Genomic DNA, 24,012 nt, shown 5'->3' with positions numbered 1-24,012 from the left:
TATCATTCTGGACACTTTAGATTTGTGCACTTTACTGAATGTTATTCCTCAAAAACAAAAAGTAAAAAAAAAAATTAGATCATATGTCTTGATTTCGTGTCCAACAATAGGATCACTGGCTTTCCCTATAGGCACTCATATTGATGTCCTATCCCATTAAAGTTCCTGGACACTCACTCTCCTCTCATTCACTGGGAAAGACACATTTGAGAACTCTTCATAGCCCGACAGACACGAGAACTACACTTACATCAGGCAGGGATGGAAGAGGAGTGCGGTGGAGACGTAAATACCGCATGTGGGAAGCAATCTTTTCCCCAGCACCTAGTAAAGGATCAATACAAGTACAATAATATCTACTGATAAATAACATAGCATTTGCCAGACACTTTCTAACAGGCACTAGGCACCGCACTGTTTCTCAAGTATTTTCTTAGTACTTATGTAACCCTACAAAGCTGTCCCATTCTTAGTCTTAACCTACAGTGAGGAGACGCAGGTTTTTGGAGTGTAGCTTAAGTGACTTGCCTAAAGCCTTACAGAAAGTTTAAGTGGTGAATGGAGATCTCAACTCAGATTAGTGTCAATTCGGAACCTGGGCTGTGTAAAGCACTCGCTATGGAATGAATGGATGGTGTCCAGGCCCTGCCTGCATGTTATATAACACACTGGACCAAGTGCCGTGGCGTTCCCAGTGCGGCCAAAGCGGCTGCGGCTACCGACACTGGCGACGCGCTCCCGAGGCCCTTCGTCCCACTGACTGCACACGGGTGGTCCCCGGGGCTCTCTGCCCGACCAGCACGCCTTCACCTTCAGCCAGTTCGCATGGGGAATCAGAAGGGTGTTCAGGGCCCAGGAACCGCAGTTTTTCCGAGTTCCAAAACACACGCCGGAGGTGGGCGTGGGCGTTACCCGCCACACTCCTGGGGGAGGGAGCACCGGCGCGAAGGTCCCAGAGAAGCGGAAGAAACACCGGCCTGCGAGAGCCAGACAAAGCCGGGAAAGGCCTGGGGGAGAGCTGTGCGGCAAGAACGGCAGAAGAGCGTGCTAAGCAGAAAGAGAGGTGTCCCACTAACTCCGGAGAGAAGGGGGTGTCGACGCGGCCCCTCTGTTGCGCTTGCGCAGTGCTGCGTCCCGGTGCCCCGCCCCTTCCCGCCGTGAGGATTTACTCGTCTCTCGGCAACCATTCACCCGAGGAGCCAATCAGAGGGCAGCGTCCGCCCCGCCCCTGCCGTCAGCGCCGGACGGAGGGGCCCGAGGACACTGGCTCCGCCCCGCCCCGCCCCTGGCTCCCGCGGGAGGGCGGCTCGGGGGCGGGGACGGAGGCGTGGCCCGCCGTATAAGACCGCAGGGGGCGGCCGCGGGGCGGCTCACTCGGTGCCGCTGCCTGGGGGCTGCAGAGGCCGCGCCTGCCCGCGCCGAGGACCTGCCTCTGTCGCTTCCTCTTCCGTGGCCCAGGTGAGTCCCCGAACCCCTCCTCTAAAGTGCCGGGATGCGGCGGCTGCCTCGTGAGCCGCGAGCTCTTCATTCGCGGGGTCCGCCCCCTCCCGGCAGCGCTCAGGGCTCTGCTCAGCCTGGGAGCAGGTGCGGACACCCGGGGTTCCTGTCCCCCCGCCCCTGGCACCCCAGCCCCAGAGGGCCAGAAGAGACCCTCCGAGAGGGAGCTGCAGCTTTGCGGAGACCCGGGGCTCGGCAAACTCCCGCGGGCTGCGCGCCGGCGGGGCGTCCGAAGAGTGTGCGATCGGCGCCTCGCCCCCACCTGGCTGGGACGGCGCCCCCGCCGCCTCCTCCCTTCCTGACTCGCTGTCCTGCGGGCGCGCTCGCCTTCGCCGGCCGGAGGAGTGCGAACCCCAGTCCGGCGGTTTCCCTCGGCGCAGTTGGAGGCGCAGCGGTCCCGGGCTGATGCCTGGCCGGGGAGGGGAGGGGCGCTTCCTAGGCTCATTGCCAAGACCCGGGTTTTAAGGAGAAGGGCGGAGGTCCGTAATTTTCCTGCACTCACACCCGACTGTGGACACCATGAGCCGCAAAGGGATCCAAGCCAGTGACTTGTGCGCCGCGCGTCTCTCGGAAACTTCTCGGGAATGCGGTGTCCGTGAAACCTGCCAACTCCCCTTTTGAAAATGAAACTTGCCTACCGCGTAGGTGAAAAGCCGCGGCGAGTGGGTCGACTCGGACGGATAGCGGTGCGGCTGCCCCGGGCGATGTCGCAGGTCGGGGACTCCCTTTGCACGGGTCGCGAGGCCGGAGGGAGCAGGGTGGGAGGCGAGTCGGAGGAGGGTGACTTTTCTGAAGAATATAGGTTGGTAACCTGCACACCTGAACACGACGCCGGCGGGCGAGAAAACCAGGCAGCGCTACCTCCAAGCAAGGGCGCTCTCCTGGAGAAATGAATGCCTGGCGAGCTTCTGGAGAACCCACTGTCAAGGGCTGAACCCTGTGGGAGGGATAGTGTCAGCTCCCTTCCCTTTGGCTCTTTTTGACAAAAAGGAGGGTGGAGGTAGGCTTCTGCGGGGCTCTAGCCAGTTCCCTGGCTTAATTAAGTAGGGGCCTGCTTCCTATTTAACATTTTTGTTTTCTTACGGAGGCATAAAGCGCATACAAATGAAGTGCTTAAAATGCACTTATAGTAAGAAAACTTTTACAAATACTATGTGTATAATTACTTGTATTGTGACGACTTGGATTTCAGGATACTTTGTAGGTGGGTTAGGAGACTGAACCAGCCCAGGAAATAAAGTTAGGGTGATTTGATTAGATCCTCCTAAAGTACACTCCTAACTGGCCCAGCTGCCCTCTGCTTGCAGGAAGGAGGGTGACCGTTGTTGGCGACAGCAACCTTTCAACGTGAGTAACTTGGCAAGGAAGTGAGGCAGGAAGCAAGTTGGGCAGCCACAAGAGTGGTAGGAGAGCTTACTCAGAATTGTACTGTCTTAAATCCCCAAAGGTATTATTGAGAGTGTGCGACTGGCCACGTTAGGCCCTGCAGTGGAAAAGGGGGAGGGGGAATGGGACTAAAGAATGCTGACTTTTCTCTGGTCTTTTAGGGAAACCTCAGAGCTGGGCTGCAGGGGTTCTGTTCTTTGACATTCTTGTTTCTGAAGATGCAAAATTATCTCTGGAGTCACGCTTAGTTTATTTCAGATAACAAACTTTTTTCTTAAGGTATACCCATAGCTTTAGAGTACGTATATTCTCAACAAACAGTTTTTCGGAAGATTTTGGTATATTGTATATAATTGTTCAAGTACCTATGTGGGGGGAGGGAGGTCCCGTAACAAAGTTTTAAAAAAAAAAAACTGCCAGCAGGCCTCTAAATTGTTAGCAAAACAAAGGTCCCTAATTTCATAAGTAACCTTAGTGAGCACAAAGAACTAACAGCCGTATTCCTTAAGCTGTTTTTTCCACAATACCTACCTTGTATCCAGGGATTAAATCCATGTAACTCTGAAGGAAAGGATTTGGCTCTTGGCCTGCTTGTCAGAGTGGCGTGACTCAGTTGTGCACCTGTGGCTGTCCCTACCTGGTTTCTTCTGTTCTACTGTGAGCACAAGTAGCCACTGAAATCTCCCGAGTTCTAGAGGCCCACCCCCACTGAGCCATATCTCACAGTGCACACATTCAGCTCACATCCACCCGTGTTCAAGGCCCCGGCAGATTATGCACATCTTGCATTACCCGTCAGAGAACAGAGAATTCCTCAGACTTCTGAAAGTCCGAGAAACAGCACAGCAATAAAGATAACTTAAAAGTGGACTGTAGTGCCTTTATTCTCACAGTACCACCAGACACATTTGATAGTAATTTTTAAAACTCCATTAAAGGAAAAACTTTTTTTTTTTTTAACTGCTCAAGTACATAGGACCTTGTTTTCATCTTTTGTCTCTGATACGTTGTGTTCATGGCGTTGCTTACCAAAAAATGGCAACCCAAGTGCTCTTGGTGGATGAATTGAAACTTTTTTTTTTTTTTTTTTCCCATTACAGAGAGAAGTCGTAGAAGCCCAAAACTAGTTTCATGAGTTAAGCTAAACTTGTGTTTTGGGGTTTCTTGGTCTCACACCTGTCGCTGGGTGTATCTGCTATTTTGTGTGCATGTGTGTGTGTTTAGGAGTTAAGGAGTAACGTGCAATGTGAGGTTACTTGGGATAAAACATTACTCTGGTTAGTTGCTTTTTGTGTCATTGAGGTAAACAAGGCACTGTAGGGAAATGCTCCCTGCCATCTTGGTGTTTTGACTGTAGTACATTAAATTGGCATAAATTGTATTATAATGAAGCAGACACCTCTGTGTTTAGAGAAGTGTTTATGTGTTTAAAGCTGCTTGGCTACATTAGTACTGCTGATTTTTTGTGGTCTTTTCAGGCCATAAGGTCTCAAACATTTTTACCCTTTCACTGCAGGCATTATAAAGAAACTTATATTTGGAATTCAAATAGTTGAGGGGAAGCATCTTTATATAGCCCAACTAGGTAAGGAAGCCTTACGAATTGCTTAGAATTAACAGATTTTGTACAGCTGGCCCCTGTAGTCTCTTCTAGAACTGTTTGAGAACTTCCTGAAACAACAAGCAACTCTCCATGTAGGATGTTTTTTAGTCTCAGAGCCTGAGATGAAAGTCTTGCGGTCTTGGTCACAAAACTGCATGGAGTGTTGCTTATTTCTTGGATAACTGGGATTGAGTCAGCAAGTAGTTAATTGCTTCCCAGGCAGTAGTTAGTGGCAGGTGCTGAGGACGCCGAGGGAATGGTGTTTGGAAATGCCTCTGGAAGACTTCTGGATGCGAGAGGAGCTGAGCTGGCTTTAAGATGCACTCGAGGTACTCCGATTTCTCTCATTAGTCTCAGCCGCTGGCATATGAGCACCAGCAAGCGGGATCTGTGCTTACTGCCGACTCCCCAGTGCCTGCTTATAGTGCGGGCCTGGCATACAGAAAGTGTTCTATCATTTGGATACCTGTTTGGTGGCTTGCAAAGAGGGAGGCGTACTTGCAGTGGGTGTTCCGGTGCGGCGAGGCAGGCAGGCCGGTGGCAGAGTCCTCTTTTAAGTAGAGGCCACAGGGGTATAGGTTTGGAGCTGAGGGCCAGTGACTGCTAATTGACCAGCAGCTGAAACTCCTCAAGCTGAGCTCCAGACCCACTGTCTTAAGCACTTCCTATCCTTCCCCCACCTCCCCGACACCAGCCTCACGTGGCTCACTCAGCCTTTTCTCTCTCTGTGTTCACTCAGTTGCTAGTTCTGCTGATTGTTTCTCTTTTTTATTGTTTCCCACTGTCATCACTGCCCTGGTTTAGGGGCCAGTAGACAGCAACTTGATGAGGGCAGTGAATGTGTTGCCTCCCTGCCTCTGGCCAGTTCAGCAGCCCATGCTTCTGAAACTCATCCAAGTGCACAGGACGGCCCGTACCTCTGGAAACTGAGCCTCCTCTTCAAGACCATGCCTGACTCTTTACTCTTGAACCCCCCATTGCAGAGCCTCCCTAACTGCTTTTCTTTGCTTCACGGAACACATACTCAAATATCTGCACAAAGGAATGCTACTCCTTTCTCACCAAACTTTGAATCCACAGGCTTCCGACTGACGTTATCCCATCTGAGGACCCCCTCATTTCACACCACGCTTCATTAATGCTTTCTTACAGTTCTGCCTTCTACCTTCTTTTCTGGTTCTTAAATTTTTATCTTTGATTGAATAAGCACAAAGCCCCATAATGTTACCATACTTAGCCTCCTATAAAAACACTTTCAAAGAAACTTACCCATGAACCTGGAACTGCCCACACCCTCTCATGTTGCCACAAGCCTCTCAACTTACTTAGCCCTTACGGAGATTGAAGAGGGAATCCTCCACCTTGCCTGACTGCCTTCCCCTGATCCCCAAACGCACTCCGTCCATGGCTGCCCTCTGCTTGTCGTAGTTAGAGATGGGCATTTGGATCTCCACAGCTAGCCAGTGCCATGTGGACTTGGGCGGTTTCAGTGGCCATTGCTGTGGAATAACCGCAGTACGGCGGTAGCAGAAAGGGGACTGACCAGAAGCAGAGATGACGCGTACACTCATCGAGTGCCTGATCTGTGTCTGGAGACTTGCCCACAGCTGCTCAGCTACAGCTAGCGCTGCTGCTATCTCCTGTGTCCAGGCTGTTTGTCATCTTTTTACCTCCTCTCCGCTTCTGGGTCTGACTTTAGCTGTGGGGGAGACCTGGGCTCTGGTCCTGGCAGAGCCTTTACCTCTTCAGGCTTCAGCTTCTTCATTATCGTAAGGACAATAAATTAGATCAGTGCGCTCCAGTAAAAATATGAGAGACACGATGAACTTCTTAGTAGTCACATTAAAGAGCAGAAGTAGGTGAAATTTGGTCAGGGGCAGTGACTCACTCCTGTAATCTCGGGACTTTGGGAGGCTGAGGCAGGAGGACCCCTTGAGCCCAGGAGTTCAAGACCAGCCTGTATGACACTGCAAGACCCCATCTCTATAAATTTCTTTTTTTAAAAATTATACTTTAAGTTCTGGGGTACATGTGCAGAACATGCAGGTTTGTTACATAGTTAAACACGTGCCATGGTGATGCGCTGCATCCATCACCCTGCCATCTACATGAGATTTTTCTCCTAATGCTATCCCTCCCCTAGCCTCCCCTACCCGACAAGCCCAGGTATGTGATATTCCCCTCCCTGTGTCCATGTGTTCTCACTGTTCATCTCCTACTTAACGAGTGAGAACATGCAGTGTTCTGGTTTTTCTGTTCTCATGTCAGTTTGCTGAGAATGATGGTTTCCAGCTTCATCCCTGTCCCTGTTAAGGACGCGAACTCATCCTTTTTTATGGCTGCATAGTATTCCATGGTGTATATGTGCCACATTTTCTTTATCCAGCCTATCATCGATGGGCATTTGGGTTGGTTCCAAGTCTTTGCTATTGTGAACAGTGCCACTGGGCGTAGTGATCCCAGCTACTCAGGAGGCCGAGGCAGGGGAGTTGCTTGAGCCCAGGAGATCAAGGCTGCAGTGAGCCATGATCTCACCACTGCACTCCAGCCTTAGCAATAGGGTGAGACCCTGTCTCAAAAAAAGTGAAATTCATTTAAATAAGTCTATTTAATCTACTTTATCAAATTTTATCATTTCAATATATGATCAGTAGAATCAATATAAAATATATAATCAATATAAAAAATCTAAATGAGATAGTTTACATTCCTTTTATCATATCGCACCTTTGGTATCCAGGATGTGTTTTTGCACTGACGGCGGTGCCTACTGTATTGGGAAGCACAGCTCTAGCAAAAATGTTTCACTCTGAAATTCTCATTCTTCACGTGTGGGAGGCAAGAGTTAACAACCCAAAGTTATAGAAGGAGAAGCTCTACAGCGGTAGGGTTCTTTGTCTCTTTCTTTCTGGTGTATCACAAGCTCTTGGAGCAGTGCTTAAAACACAGGCATGCACATTTTTGAAAGCGTGAAAGTCAGTTACAGCTAACTTACTGACAATCATTCACCCTGTGCGTCAGACGACGCTAAAACATGTGGTGTTTGATTCGTAGCCTGGTGCTCATTCTTTTGTTTTCTTATGGCTTCTTAGAGAATAATAAGGCAATAGGATTTCAAGGAGCTGCTGCTAAAATATTCTGAGACTCGCAGGGGACCAGGACTCAGTTTATCAGCAATTAAATTTTATTAACAATTAAAATTTGAGTGAAATTGCAAGAGGAAGTCACTTTCAAGTCAAAGGTGTTTGAGCTGTCTAGTGGCAGCACATTAATTACTTGATAAGTGCTAAACATGGGGAGGAGGTCTGGAACCTGCAACTCGAATGCTAACTCCTCAAGGAAGGACCCATACAAAACAAAAACCCGGACGGAACTGTGCACGTAGTTGGCATCTGCTCTGAAATGGAGGTCTGCTCACATTTAGACACTTGTGAATGGAGTGTGTTTATGTGTCTAATGTATGATAAGGGTGGCATTTGAGGAACTAACAGTTGCTTGTCCCTTTCCTGATAAGGCCCAGGCAGGGAAACTGCTATTGATTAGACAGGACTTTTTAGCTGACTGACATCTTCCTTTTGGACAACTGTTTAAAGCTCTAGGCTGGAGAGTTAGATGGTAAAGTCGCCTGTGGAAGCAGCCTGTGAAGAAACCCAGAGGCTGTCAGCTCTTAAACCCTGTGGATCGTGTGTAAACGGAGTCATTCTTACAGTAAGCAGTCTCCTCCTTAGGAATCATTCTCATTTTTCTCAGTCTACGCAATCTCTAAAAGAGAAAGGCAGGTTCTCTTCGGGAACCTCTTTCAATGAATTCAGACCAGGAACACCTCTGATTTAGAAAGAAGCATTTGATGGTGGGGAGGTGGTTACCAAGTAGCAGCAGGATTATTTCCATTTCAAGTTATGTATGTAGCACTTAATGCTGACACTTTGGAAAAAAATCAAGGCTTTTATGCCCAGCCTTCATCTGAAGAAGTCTGTGTCCCGACCTTGTTAATATTTCCATTTGCAACCACGTCACAGTATTCCTTTCAACACTGGAACTTGTGTGGCATCCCTGTTGCCATATCTGGGCCAATGTTTTGATTCTGTTTGCTGTTTTGCAGCCACAGCATTCGTTCTTCCAGCGTTATCTCTCCACCCACACTTGCTTAAGCATCCTATTTTCAAAGGTGGGAAAGAGCTTTCTGTTTGGAGTTGTCATTGTGTGGGTATCTGTGGACGGAGCCCAGTGACAACCATTCAGACTGTGTGTTGGCTTCTCACTTCTCAGTGGGAAGTGGGAATTTATGGAGGCCCCTTAGACACTAACAGCCGAGATCACAGCCTGGTTCTGTGGCCTGCCTGGGTTTCAGTCCAGGGCTGCTTTCCAGAGCTCATGCTGCGTCCCAGTTGCTGTGGGAATCTAACCAAATTTTTTGACTCTAGTAAACATCATTGGTAAGTGGCTGGAGGATGATGATAGCCTTGAGAAAATAGAATGAGAGACTGGCTGAACGCGATGGAGCTGAGAGTGAGAGAGACCAACTGTGGAGTTCAGGGCGTCACTGACTTAGACGTGTATTCTCTGGGCACAGCTCTGTGGTCGAGGGCAGTTACTTCTCTGAACTCAGGCAGAATGTGATGTGGGTATTTAAGTGGGCAACTGTGAAAATAACATCTTGGAAAAATAGTGAACATAGGATATATTTTATTGGCCTTTTAAAAAGTAAAGCATTATTTTATCTGGTGTTATTGCTTCAGGCCATTCATAATCTAAGCTCCTTTCTATGTACCTGAAACATCAAGTGTCTGTTATCTGTAACTTTCATGTGTTGGGGCTGTGGAGGAGTCTTCAGAATGTGCCCCCCTCCCTAGTTGGGGGGTCTGGCGCTAGGGAGGAGCCGGCAGACAAAAGCCTTCCTCAGGCTGCCCCCAAACCCTTCCTAGATAACTTCTGGTCTTCATCCTCGAGGCCAAGGAATTCAAGGAGTAAGGGAGGATTTTTTTTTTTTTTTCTCAGAAGACCATATTCACGTTAAGCCTAGTTTTTCTCCTTTCTGCACATGCCAAGCAAAATGACCAAGGTCTATGGTCATTCAAAGCAGCTGGCTCTTTTCTGATGGGTGAAAGAATCTCAAGGTTCAAACAACACGCAGGTGGGAGAAGTGACAGGTGTCCCGTCTGAGGCTCCGCATTCATGAGGTCCTATGTCGCCTCCAGACTTTCTGCTTTGCAGTTTTGTTCCAGCTCTCCTTCCTGGGCTAGCCCTTTAAGTCCTGGTCACTCCCTGCAAATTTATCAACCATTTCTCTGTAGCTCCAGTTGGGTTATTGTCTTCTTTGATCTCAGAAGGTTGCCGTCTTGACTGTAGCGAGTGTCCTGTCTGTTGCTTCATCAGCCTATCAACACTCTGATCTCCCAGCCATCAGAGCGAGTCTCAGTAGTGGTTCCTTTAGTCCATGAGCAAAAAAAAAAAACCAGCATGCCTTAGTTTTCTGGATCAGGACAGCCCATTCCTAACAATCTCCTTCTTGCGCCATTAATTTTTTCTCTTATTACTAGTTCAGCAAGCTGACTGTCCCAGCACCTTCCAATCTCGGGTTCTCTCTCTCTCTCCTGGACTTGGTTTCTGTTTGTTTGTTTTTTTGAGACAGAGTTTCACTCTTGTTACCCAGGCTGGAGTGCAATGGCGGGATCTTGGCTCACCACAACCTCCGCCTCCTGGGTTCAAGCAATTCTCCTGCCTCAGCCTCTCAAGTAGCTGGGACTACAGGCGCACGCCACCATGCCCGGCTAATGTTTTGTATTTTTAGTAGAGACGGGGTTTCACCATGTTGACCAGGGTGGTCTCAATCTCTTGACTTTATGATCCACCCTCCTCGGCCGGACTTGGTTTCTCCAAAACCACTGCTCTGCAACTTAGCCAGCATCTTGGAGCTCCCTGGGAAGTTAGGACCCTAGGCCTTCATCTCCTAGCCATTGCTACTTTAAAACAAATGTTAGCATAACGATTAGCATTTCTACACTTAATCATGTTCAGCTCTGCTGGCTCCAGCTCCAGCTTGGAGTTTCTGTGCTGACAGTTGTTAGATGTTTCAGTTCTAAATCCTTCTCCCTCGCTCTCAGCGTTTGCCATCTGGCCTTACCTCACTCAGGTGGCCTTGGCATGTCTAGTCAAACTTCTTTCCTGCCATGTTATTTTTTTAAAAATCGTTATACCTTCCTTCCTTTTCTTTCTGCTTAATTGCGATCGCCTTCCCCTGACCACCTAAGCCCAACCAGTTCCTCTTCAAACTCCCGCCCCACCAAAGCTATCCACCTTTTAGGAAGACTCTTAAATTATATTTCTGCTACTCACCAGCAGTGTATCCTTGAACAGTTTACAATTTTCACATACTCTTTGTTCTCCAGTTTTCCCGTGGGGGACTGGGGGGAATGGTATCTCTTTTATAGGGTTGTTAGAGGAATCAAATGATTGATCCAGATACGGCCCTGAAAACACTGTTTTGCTGCTCACTTGTGATGTTGTAAAATAGTTTGGGGGCTCATTAGGGCACTGGCTAAACATCTAGTCACATTTGGTGTCTCCTGGCCATGGCCTTGGCTGCTGCTATATGAAGAGCCCTTGGAGGGCTCTGCATGTATTAGTACCTGCCAGGGAAAGGGTGTGGGCAGAACTGGACGTTCATGCTATGAAACAATCGATGTGCACCCGCACTGAGAAGTGGGATTTCCCATACACTGTGGCAAGCCATTATCTTCCTTGGTGTCTCTCTGCGGGGCTCCTCTAAGCCACCTGACACCTTTTGCTTAACTGGAACCTGCACAAAAGCAGAGAGTAAAGGCTGACTCCAGCTCTCTGTTATCTACGATATATATGGTGAGGACGGGGGGCAATGGAAAGATGAGGTCTCACGATTATATAGTGACCAGAAGCTTGCTTTGTCCTTTTTTGGGAGGACAAATAACATCTATTTTAGAAAAGATCACTTTAGCGGCTACAAGAACTGGTGAGCCCAGTGCACGTGTGGGTTGTGACATGTGCTTGTCGGTCTTCACCTCCCAGCCCACGTGGCAGATCTTGAGCTTGGTGGAGGGGGTCACCGGTTCCCAGACTTAAGACACTAGTCCTGCATTTGAAGACCTGTGGTCAGTTCGCGCAACCTTTTCTGAACCTTAAAACTTAACTTGTGAAAAAGGGACTTTCGTAGCTTCCTTAGAGTGTGAGGATTAGATGGAAATTGAAGTGAAGGAGCTCATACTAGGTACTATTTCACTTGCTTCGACACTCACCTCTACACCCTTCATTTCACAAGCAAATAAGAAATAATCTCAGAGTTGTGGTTCTCATTCACTTGTCTTGCTAAGGGAAGAAGTGGGATAGGATAGTATGAAGTGTATTGCCACCACTTTTACTTCTGCTTCAATTCCCTAGGTTTTCATATGTAATGGAATGGTGTCTTTTTGTCTCAAGTGCCCTCTTGTACACGGGGGAGGAGTTTGTGTGGAAGATGTGTGGGAAGAGCCACAGGTGCACGGGTCCCCTGTTGGCCAGGAGCCAGGGCTGGCAGGTGTCTTGGTTCCATGTACACACTTCTCTTGGAGTCTTTCACCAAGCTTGGTCCATTGCCCAAGATTCCAGCTCTTACCCTGGGTTAGAAAGTTTTACTGGGAAGAACCACACGTTTGAGGTAACATCCAGAAACAGTGAAAGAGCATTTGTTATCAAAGGAATGAAGTGTGTTTGATTTTCTTTTGTTATTCATAAACCCACAGGAGGTTCATTAGAAGGTAATGCTTAGTGGCCTCTGGACTGCTGAGAGCCTCAGTTCAAGCCTTGCATTTTCCCGAAATTTTCCAGACAATTACTTCCATAGTTTTCATGTTAAAGATCACAGACCTAGAGTTAAATATATTCAGTCCTTAACTTGATAGAAGTATGTCTCCGCACATACCAAGAACCCTGTGGACGGTTTCTACATCTAATGCCAGGCACAAAATAAGAATTAATGTTGCTTTGACCAAAGACCTGTGTGCAAGTGTAATAAATGCTCGCAGTTCCCTCCCCACCCCCAGCTCGTGCACCTGCCTCTTGTGCTTGCCCACCTTGGGTCCCTCACACTTTCATCATGTTTCTGGAGTTCATTGGCTAGTCCAGAGAAGCAGGATTAGAAATAGTTCCGCCCCCCCACCCCCGTTTAGTGCTCAGACGTACATTTTCTGACCAACTTGCTTTGAGCAGCTCTGCCCTGGACAGTGGGAAATTAGATTAGACCTCAGACTGTTTCTCAGGGACCTTGGTTTAACCTTCTGGCCTAGTTCGCCTTTTCCTTTCTTCTTTTGCTGCCATCTCTGCAAACCTCTTTTTTTCCCCCTTCAGTGTGTGTATATTAGCTAACAGAAGTTAGATAACAGAAGAAAATGGAGTTCAAAAGTACCTGAGAAAGTTGGTCATCTTGATTTGCCAAAAAAAAACCCTTAATTCTCAAATCTGTAGGAAAAAAAGTATGGTTTTTACCTTTCCCCACTTCTAGTGTGCAAAATACAATGAATCTGTTTCTCAAACAGTAAAAGGGAAATTCACTTTAGTTTGAATTTACTAGGCTTCAAATTAATTTGTTCTCTATTTTGCTAATTCTGCTAACTAGAATTTCCCTTTAACCAGGGCCTTTCATGAATTGGGAATGTGTGTCCCACGTGATTCTTTTATATAGGGATTATTTCAGTGTTGATTTAACGTGGTTAATTAAAACTAAAACTGTTGGACTAAGCACTGATGTGTTATCCAACTGAGAGCCTATGACTTGGGTTTATTCTAGTAATAGCAACGTTTGTCTAAGTAACTTAAAAACGTACTTTTGGTATTTGAAATTGGATGAGGGAGGGACAATGAAGAATCCCTTTTCTAATAGGCACAAGTGACTTATTTTGTGCTCTTGTAATGAGCTAAGCACTCATTGTGAACCCAGCCTAAATTTGTGTCTTTGATGGCTTAAGCTCCCCTATGTGTAAATCATGGTAAATTGGGAGAGTGATAAACTACACCATAGACTTGGCGTTTGTCATGTCCCACAGTGTGCTTTACACAGACTTTTGCCCCCAGAATTTAGCTCCAATATTCATATATGTATGAGAAGAAGTTGGCATGGAAGATGTTAACCACAGGCGTATTGTATTTATGAAAAAGTATTAAAGTTTTTGTAACTGTAGCCAGTAACCAACTTAACAGCATCACAAGGGTAGTTACATGTTTGAAATGAGAAGTAGCAATTTTGTGACGCAGAATTTTTTTGTTATTGTTAACAGAATGAGAGGAGGGGATCAATTTGCATTACTTAGAGAGCTTTTTAATGAACATCTTCTTTTAAAAAGTATGAGTAGAAACTTGACTGAAAGGCAGTCTAGAGAAAAAAGTCTCTCTTCCCCTGTTCGTCCCCTTATCTGTAGAGATGAGCATTTATGGCTTGGAGAGGAAGCTTCCAAGTGTATTTAATTTTGGCACATGCATGTGGGAATGAGGAATGTAGAGGGAGGGATGGGAAGGAAAAAGGGAATTGAAGACCTTAAATAAGGCAGCAGATGAATAGGAGGCTCCTAAGGGAAAAGCTTTAGGACATGGATCATAAGGTTTTAATTTTCCTTCAACTAATACATATATGGATTCCAAATTCAAAGGGCAGAAAACAAGTTTTCGTCTTCTAACTTTGGATCTACTTCCTCCAAACTAGAGGCAGTATTTGGTACAGGCTAAAACTACTAATTGTGTATGTTTCCAGAGACTTTATATGCTTGTATAAGCGTAGACTTTAACAGTTTTGCATTTGGTTTTTCTGTTAATGAGTCTTGATGAGCATTTCAGTCATACAGAAAGAACAGCCACCATTCTTTGAACAACTGCATGCTTTTCTATACTGTTTTATACACACGTCAGATCATTTAACCATCTTCTATTGGTGAATACTTATAGCTTTATAAATAATTCTCCAATGAATATTTTGTATATACTTGCAACTATACCATAGGATAAAATTCAAAGTAGACATACCAGAAGTAGAATCCCTATGCCAAAGTGTGTATATCCTTAAAATTAAGCGTCTTGTGTCCAGAGAGAGCCCATAAGCAGTATACCAAAGGTGTCTGATTCCCACACATCAGACTTACTGATCTTCGTCCATTTGATAGATAAAAATGATACATCGAGGTTTTAATCTGGCTCTCTCTCAAGGACAGTTGACTGTATTGTGTGTCTGAGAAGTAGCTGTTGTCCTTTGCCCCTTCTCTGTTGGGGTTCTGGTATTTCCAATTTGTTGAAGCTCCTTACTCGTTAAGGAAGTGAGTACTTTGCTTAATGTTACAAATATTTTTCCTAATTTTTCCCTCTGACTGTATGGTGTTTTTGATTATATAGTCAAGTATAGCCATTTTTGAGGGTTTTAGGTTTTGTGTGACTTATAAAACAAAACTACCCACTCAGTGTAAGTATATATAAATGCATTTTCCCCCCAGTACTCTTAGAGTTTCATGCTTTTACATTTAGTCTTTGATCTGTCCAATCTAGATCTTAGTTTGGCATGAGGTAGGGAGCCCCCTTTTCTTCTTTTTATAATTTAGGTAACCATCCAGATATGTTTTTCACTTTACTATTCTGAAATGCCTCCTTCAGTTATATACTAAATCCCTTTAAATATTTGATTTTATTTCTAGATTTAAAAAATTTTGTTCCATCGATTTGTGTTTTTGAGCCAATAACATGCTATTTCAATTATTATGGTTTTGTGATATCCATTACAGGCTAGTATATATCATTCCTATTTTTCATAACGTTTTCTGGCTATTTCTGCCTCTCCTATGAACCTTACAAATTCTAAAATAAATTCTAACTTCGAATCTACTAGAAGTTCACATACTTTAAAATAGATAAAAATCTCAACCCTAGATACTTCCACCCACCCCCCCAAAAAAAAAGACTTGTAGTGTCCAGATTGTCACTAGTGTCAGATGTCCCTCCTCTGATGCTCAGAACCAGCGTTCTAGCATAGGTGTAGTCCTGACTTTAATCCTATGTGATGTCTTTTTGAACAACTCCTGGAAAAAAGACTTGAATCAAAATGTATTCCAACAGTTATTCTCCTCTGTAACATTATTGAGGTTCTTCCTGGAGATTTTCTTAAAATTGTTACTTGTATCTCAAGGACTGATAGTGTTACAGCCTCTGGTTGCTGTGTGACTTCTCATGCCTGTGTCATAAAGACTAACCTTGAAAGTACAACAGGTGATACACAGTAGAAAGCAAGTTGTATTTCTTTAGGTAGACCAACATACCTGAAATCTAGAAAACCCATGCCACCAAATCATAGTCTAGCTCTGGTCACAGTAAAGACAGCACCATAACTTTATGTAATTATTTGAACTTACTTGTGTAGCTCAGGGGTCCCCAACCACCAGACCATGAACCAAGACCAATCCGTGGCCTGTTAGGAACTGGATGGCACAGCAGGAGCTGAGCGGGAGGTGAGCGAGCATCACCACTAGAGCTCTGTCACCTGTCAGATGAGCAGCGCATTAGATGCTCATACGAGTGTGAAGCCTGTTGTGGACTGAGCATGTGATGAGGGATCTAGGCTGTGCCCTCATTATGAGCCTCTTAACTAAATCCTGATGATCTGAGGGTGGAACAGGAAGAGGCTCATCCTGCAACTATCCCCCCCGCCGCCCCACCACCACAGTCCATGGAAAAATCGTCTGCCACAAAACTGGTCCCTGATGCCAGAAAGGTTGGGGATTGCTGGTGTGGCACATACAGTGGACACAAATGTACTGCGTGCTAATCATGAGAGATCACGAAGAACTGCTAAGTGTTCAGAGAGCACGGCAAAAAGAGAACTCTGCTGTCCCCAAAGCTGCCTTGAAGCCAAACGTATCACAATTAAACATCATTCATCACAGATTTTGCTTGGGATCCATAACCCAGAAGTGCTTTGTAAGATGATCTAGATAGCCTAGGACCTTTTCATGCTGTTCAGAGGCTTGTAAACTTTTGTCTTCCCCTCCATGAGTACCCTGTAGTGAACACTAGAGCACTCATCCCCAGATGGGCCCTGCAGAGCCTGCTGTGATCACATGCTCTGCCCACTGCTTTCTGCCTCCTTGCCCCGACCAAGTGCCCATGTTGTCTTTCCGCTGGCTTGTGTCCCCTCTCCATGAGTGAACTCCTCTGTGGCCTTCCTGTTCACCCCAATCAGGGACACCCTTTCTTCCACTTTTATGTTACATTTTATTTCCCCTACTAGAGTTGTCTACACCACACAATGCCTTGTATTGATGCCTGTATTCTCACCCCCTTCTTGATGGGAGTGCCTGAAGAGCTCATCTCCATGTGCCCAGCAATGCCCTGACAACCAAGTAACAGCCATAGGGGATCCCTGGCACCAGTGCAGGCCAGAAATCCATGTTGGAACCCCAGGAGAATGCATGCCGATGGGTATTCAAACATAGCAGCTTCCAAACAATGAAACTGCAGAAGTCATTGGGATGGGTTTTGTGTGTGTCTAGCAAGTCAGAAAGCCAGAAGGGGTGGGAAAACTGTTCACAGTGAAATCTGAGGCCAGCACCTTGACTCTTTGCTTTGGGTTTTATATCCATCTAGCAAATATTCGACTCATGGCTCTACAGGCACCTTGACTTTTTAATAGATGAGTATTTGTTTTTATATGTTAGGATTTCCAGGGATCCATTGTGTTTTATTTTTTGATAAGTACAGCATAGCTGAAAATTACTTGGAAAACTCTGTGGTCCTAGCAGATGAAGGGGTGTTTTTCTCCTAGTAATCCGTGCCAGCTTTCTTCTCCTTGGGTATCTTAAAGATACCACTTTCAAAGTACACCGGAAGGTGCACACGCCCTGAGGAAGCTGGCCATGTCCCGTGTCAGGCTTCCTTGCCTGGGAAGAGTGGCTCCAGTACATAGGTGCCCTAACCCGTTGTTGACTAGAAATTTTGTCATAAAAACAACTCTTTGGTTCTACCCGAGATGACAGAAGTCCTTGTTAGGAGAGAGTTCTCCCATAAATGAAAGGGACATGGGAATTTTGCTTAGGGAACATGTTTTATTCCACTAGAAGGGGTTGGCCTGCCACTTACTGGTGAGGTTGTAGCCCAAAGTTGAGAATCCATCTTCTTGTGAAGTGAGGGAAGTCGTGTGTGTGTGCATGTGTGTGTGTGTGTGTGTGTGTGTGTGTGTGTTGTGTGTCCTCTGTGTGAGTGTTGTAGCCTAGGTGTCAACCAGGTCAAGATGTGGTTAGGCAGCCAAAAAGCTGGAGAAGTACCTAATTCAACTGTGGTCCTTTATGGTTCGCTAATATTCTGTTTTTAGAACATTTGAAGCACACTCCATTTCAGCACGCTCCACCCACACCCAGAAAAAAAACAAGCAAAATGACAAAACCCCAAACAAAGCAAAACTATGAAGTCATCTAAAGCATGATAGAATGTGTTTGCGTGTTTTTGTCCTTTTCTGTGGAGGCAGCTTTTCACATATTTAACTCATTTAGTCCTCAGGGCAACACCTAGCAGCAGGTGCTGTTTATCACCACGTTACAAGAAGGTGTTCAGAGATTAAACAATATCTGAGTTCCTCAAGCTGCTTTGCCATGTAGAAGTAGATCCTAACTCTGTTTCTCACCCCTCACTTTCAGTTTTCACAGCCAGAACATCCCCTGAAGATGGCAGAGGAGAGCAGCTGTACCGGGGACTGCACGTCCTTCAGTGTGCTCAACTGGGATCAGGTTAGCCGGCTGCACGAGGTCCTGACCGAGGTCGTACCTATCCACGGACGAGGCAACTTTCCAACCTTGGACATGACTCTGAAGGACATCGTCCAGACCGTCCGCAGTCAGCTGGAGGAGGCAGGCATCAAAGTGCAGGACGTCCGGCTGAATGGCTCTGCAGCTGGCCACGTTTTGGTCAAAGACAATGGCTTGGGCTGCAAAGACCTGGACCTCATCTTCCATGTGGCCCTTCCAACAGAGGCAGAATTTCAGCTGGTTAGAGATGTGGTTCTGTGTTCCCTTCTGAACTTCCTGCCAGAGGGTGTGAACAAGCTTAAAATCAGTCCAGTCACTCTGAAGGAGGCATACGTGCAGAAGCTAGTGAAGGTTTGCACGGACACTGACCGTTGGAGCCTGATCTCGCTCTCCAACAAGAACGGGAAGAACGTGGAGCTGAAGTTTGTCGACTCCATTCGGCGTCAGTTTGAGTTCAGTGTGGACTCTTTCCAAATCATCCTGGATTCTTTGCTTTTCTTCTATGACTGTTCCAGTAACCCCATCTCTGAGCACTTCCACCCCACCGTGATTGGGGAGAGCATGTACGGGGACTTTGAGGAAGCTTTTGACCATCTGCAGAACAGACTGATCGCCACCAAGAACCCAGAAGAAATCAGAGGCGGGGGACTTCTCAAGTACAGCAACCTTCTTGTGCGGGACTTCAGGCCCACAGACCAGGAAGAAATCAAAACTCTAGAGCGCTACATGTGCTCCAGATTCTTCATCGACTTCCCGGACATCCTTGAACAGCAAAGGAAGTTGGAGACCTACCTTCAGAACCACTTTGCCGAAGAAGAGAGAAGCAAGTATGACTACCTCATGATCCTCCGCAGGGTGGTGAACGAGAGCACCGTGTGTCTCATGGGGCATGAGCGTAGGCAGACCCTGAACCTCATCTCCCTCCTGGCCTTGCGTGTGCTGGCGGAACAAAACATCATCCCCAGTGCCACCAACGTCACCTGTTACTACCAGCCAGCTCCTTACGTCAGTGACGGCAACTTCAGCAACTACTACGTTGCCCATCCTCCAGTTACCTACAGCCAACCGTACCCTACCTGGCTGCCCTGTAACTAACCTTGAGACCTGAGGGTTTCCACAATGGGAACCCCAGTAGGGCCAGGGCTCTCAGGTAGGGGATTCTCCTTCTAGATGTAGGTGTTTGGCTTTTAAAGGGGAACTCAGCTCTGATTCTGCTTTTTTGTGTGTGTACCCATTGGAATGGGTCTACAGTGTATCATGAGCCAACCCTAAAAGGACCCATATTACAGTGCCACGTTGGAAAATGCTGTAGGAAGCATGACCTATCCACATCTTTCCAAGATAGACACTAACATGTCACGTCCCAAACATTAGCATGTGGGGATTGAGCTCTGTGCAATAACTGAGATTGGGAGAGTCTGGGCAACGCAAGAGAAGTGCTAAGCTACGTGGCTTCTCTCTCGAGCCCCGAATGAATAGGCTGTGTTGGCCCTCACTTGGGATTCTCAGCAGTTACGTGAAAGTTGTGCTGATAACTTCTTCTCTTGTATCAATTTTAGTCAGGCAGAAAATGGTAAACACGAGGGTGCTCTTGTGACTTAATTTTTGTTCAAGGGACTGAATTGCTTTGTTTATTCCCTGTCAGCGGAGCTGAGAATGTCATTCATCAATAAACCAAAGCCAATAGCTGGAGAGTTCAGACCTGGTTGAAAGTGGTTTATGGTTTACATGCCATACTATGCTGAGGAATTGCGAGATATTGCTGAGGGGGAAAAAAAATGACCTTTTCTTGAAATGTAACTTGAAAACAAAATAAAATGTGGAACATAATATTTAAGTAGAATTGTGGTGGTAGTGGGAGGGGCTGATTGTAAGTAGGAAACATGAATGTTCAGTTTTTTTTTCTTTAAGAAATTCTTATTAAATGGCTCTCCACCTTTTTTTTTTTCTTTTTTCCTCATCAGCTCTTTCATGGCTGACTTTGGTTTTATTCTTTCTAAGACTAAGGATTGCGCCGAGTCCAGAGTCATTGTGGTAACTGACATAAGGGTCTTCCCATGTTTTAATTGGAAACCCATTTTGGTCACATTCCAAGTATGACAAAGCTGTTCTTCTGGAGTACTTTGGCTGTTTTTTGTTTGTGTTCTTCTTGTTTTTTCAAAAATAGTGACTTCCTTCTCCAGGTGTGTTTGACAGCAACTCAATTCAGGAATTTCAGTAGAACTGAGTGACCTGTGGAACTGCTTTAGAACCTAACCTGCTGTCTTCTTGCTGTGTGTGAAGGGAAAGGTAGAGGGGTTAGCATTAAGCCTGGCCTTGTGTGCATTGGAGCTACCAAGGCACTTTGAAATCATTCCAGCATATTTGGGAAGAATTGAGCAAATGAGAATGCTCTTCCTTATTCTGGTAGATTTGACTCATTTATATTCTGCACTTTAGAAGGAAAACAGTGTTAATCTCTAGTTGAAATCATAGTAAATGAGAGAGTTCTAGGCTACTGTGGCCTTTTCCAGTAGGTTTAGATGAGATTATGTGTTTTGAAATGTTTTGTGGGATCGCTTAGAAAGCATCACTTTAGGGCAGAGACACTCAATATTGCCAGCCAGCTTGGTGTCTAAAATGATTCAAATTTATGCTCCTGATTTTTTTTTTTTTTTCTTCTGTGGCTATAAAAACCCAAAGCCCAGGGTGATTGTTTTCTCCTTGCTTTAAGCAATGAAGTTATCTTAATGCAAAAGAGCTTAGTAGAAAATGAGTGGTTTACCTTTTTCTAAAAGTGTATTTTTCAGGCTGATTCTGGAATGTGATGTCTTGGTCCTCTTAATCAGACATGACTATAACTCAAGGCTTAGCTGGCATCTATGTTATGCTACATTAGGTGACTAGAGGCCACGCACTGTAATCGGCTCCTGTTTCCCTGTGAGCCTTCGTTATATTTGAATTCACCGGCTTTGAGTCAAGCCCGGTTCTAACTGAGGGGACCCAGTGTGCTTCAGCGTTAAGAGTGGGGCAATGAAGAGTGAATCCCAATAAAGAGTGATCCCAACTTTGAAAACTATCTGGTCATTCATGACCTTAAAAAGCTGCCATTGTGGTCAAATGGCATTTGTTTGCACAAAAATGACAGATGTGTTGAACCAAAGCTTTGAAACATGATGAAGCTGCCAACATAAGCACTTGCTAACAGCAATCAGTATTTCTTTTACTTAGAAGGCTTGGGGACCAGGGTAATGAGGCACCAGATGAAGATAAGATCTGCATCAAGTAATTAAATTTCCATTTTGTCCTTGGGGGTTCTCTCTGCTTATGTTTTTTTCCTATCTGGTAATAGTCCTCTTCTGAGGATGAAAGGAGGCACAGAAGTTGCAAGAAAGACCCAGTCCCTAGTCTTTGCCACCATTGCACCATGGTGGTCTTGAATTCCCTTCACCTGACCTTTTTAGTGAGCTCAGATCTTTTTGTAGTTTGAGAAATAGACCTGTGTTCTAGAGCTATCAGGGTAAAAAGCTGCACTGACCAAAGCTGTACTTTTAAAACACAACCCCGAGGCTAGAGATGTCTCTACTTGCTCTATGAGCCTTTTGCCAGCCTCAGAATAGGCCAGGCAACCTTGAATTTCAGGTGCCTGGAAATTCTAGCTGAAACCTGCCTTTCCTAATGCTCACATAAGCACCAGGTACCCTGAACTTGTACTGAGTGCAGTGGTTCGTGTGTGTGTGTGTGTGTGTGTGTGTGTGTGTGTGTGCGCGCGCGCGCATGCGCGCGCGCATGTGTGTGTTGAGTAACATGAAACTCGGCAGCGGCAGAGGGCACTGAAGTTCACATGCCAGTTCTAATCTAAACTTAAGCAACTCTCATTTGCTTCAGGGCTCTGATTTCTGACTGTTTTCTGATGCTTTCGGCATGTCTGCAGCCTGTTCTTCTAGCCCGCTGCCTGGAGTCGGGTTGAGCATCAGTGAGATGAAAACAGCACCTATTCCCCTCACGTTGGCAGAAAAACACACACTGGATTCCTGGCTTGGAGCTCTAGTGTCCTTTTTAAGTCTTACCTTGCCCATCACAGAGTGTTTCCTCATTCAGCAATTTCAATGCTGGAACCTGAACTCTATTACCAACGCCTTCTGATCGGAGTTCCTGATGGAATGCCTATGGGATGTGGCATGGCCCACACCTGGGGGACCTGGCAGATGGGCTGAGTTGGGTAGGAAAGATGATGCTTAGTTAATGACAGATGGTACAGATGTAGTCTGGCATTTCAGTTTGCTCTTTCCAGTTTGATTTTCATTGGGGTTTGAGTCATAGCAAGCTGTGTAAGAACTTGTGTCTTGTGGTGACACATTAATCAATTGTTAAAGCCCTGAATCTGCTGATTCTTCAGCTTCACCTCTGCACTGACCCCTTTATGGTACATTAGGATTTTAACTAGTACTGCATTGTTGACTTTGGGAAAGGGTGCCACTCAAAAGCAACTTCCTAACTTTAGGAATAATTCCTTTGTAGCTTCTTTTCTGGTACTGGTTGGTGCCTTGGATTAGGATGCAGCTATATTCTTAGATCAAATGTTCTAGGGAGCAAAGTAGTTACCCAGTGGTGAGACGAGACCCTGATGCTTAACGGGGGCCATTCCTTCCTTGGTGTCTGACTGGAGCTCTGTGCCAGGGAATTCTGTAAGGATCCAGTTTCCAAGGTTAGATTGATATCCTTAATCTTGCAGAGACTAGAATTTCACAGCTGACTTTGGAACATATTCCAATTCAACCAGTTACAATCAGAGGACCAAGTCAGGGGCGGGGCTGGTGTGTGTTGAGGAGAGGTGTTTTAAAAGATCTGGCAACTTTTCAGGATTCTTTGTGGAAACCTCTAAGGTGAAGATCAGGAAAAGACTGTGTGTCTGTGAGTTCAAGTGCCTAAATCTTGTTTACCTATCACTTTTTTAAAAACAATTGAAGTGTAAGCTAAATAAAATGCTTAGAGTTTTGCCTGGGCTGGTGAGAGTTGGTGCAAATTCTCCTGTGTGTTTGCGTAGGAAGGTGAAATGACCATCTACTAAAGAGGAAGTAGCTAAATAATACAGATCTGTGGGCGTTTTTTTTTTTTTTTTTTTTATTTTTAAATCTCAACTTATCTGGTATTTTATTTGAATGGATAAAAATCTAATTTTCCTAAGGCAGCAACTTATTTCTAAATATAGATGAAAAATAGATACCCATTAGACTAAATTGAAACTTTTTGTTCTACATTTACATAGCCTTTGAAATATTAATTTCTTAGCAGTCCCTAGGAGGTCTGGGGTTTCCTCTTTGGTAATGGTCACTAACCTTACTTGATGCGGATGAAATCACTTGTCAATGCAAAATGTGTTAGAACTTGATAAAATAAAGCTTTGAGTTTGAGAAATAAAGGTATATTTAAAATGGAAATAAAACTTGTGATTCATGCTCATTGATTTGTCTCTCAATGATGAATTCGTTTTAGGTTTCAGGAAACATATCGACTAGAGATATTCCTATCTGTCAACATCAGCCTTGAATGCTTCTCCGAAGGACAGATGCTTGCTTTGGTGGGAGGGCTATGTGGTTAACTTGGAGACCGTAAATCCCTTAATATTTGGGCTCTTTTTCAAGGTGCCTGACAAACTTAAACTAGGCTTGCTTGTTGACCACCGCGCCTTCTAGGTAATACTCATGGCAGATGTAGTCTTGCAATCTGCCTTTGCTGGCAGCTTGTTTAATTTGTGCCCTTAGCTGC

At 45.5% G+C, this 24,012-nt stretch overlaps 1 protein-coding gene across 3 annotated transcripts; it reads left to right on the top strand.

The window, feature by feature from the left end:
• The first annotated feature begins 1,260 nt into the window (after nt 1-1,260).
• TENT5C (terminal nucleotidyltransferase 5C) lies at nt 1,261-23,704 on the top strand. 3 transcript variants are annotated; one of them, XM_017524172.2, is made up of 2 exons: nt 1,261-1,458; nt 18,157-23,704. In XM_017524172.2, exon 2 carries the CDS (start codon nt 18,184-18,186, stop codon nt 19,357-19,359), a length of 1,176 nt encoding a protein of 391 aa, XP_017379661.1. In that variant the 5' UTR covers nt 1,261-1,458; nt 18,157-18,183; the 3' UTR covers nt 19,360-23,704. The 3 variants fall into 3 exon arrangements, with proteins under 3 accessions (XP_017379661.1, XP_037592923.1, XP_017379660.1); XM_037736995.1 differs by lacking the exon at nt 1,261-1,458 and adding an exon at nt 2,221-2,299 and having other exon boundaries at nt 18,157-23,679; XM_017524171.2 differs by lacking the exon at nt 1,261-1,458 and adding an exon at nt 8,054-8,194.
• Nucleotides 23,705-24,012: the final 308 nt, after the last annotated feature.

This window comes from Cebus imitator, unplaced genomic scaffold, assembly GCF_001604975.1.
Source record: "Cebus imitator isolate Cc_AM_T3 unplaced genomic scaffold, Cebus_imitator-1.0 Scaffold32, whole genome shotgun sequence".
Taxonomy (NCBI): Eukaryota; Metazoa; Chordata; class Mammalia; order Primates; family Cebidae; genus Cebus; species Cebus imitator.
This window is presented reverse-complemented; position numbering and strand designations above follow the sequence as displayed.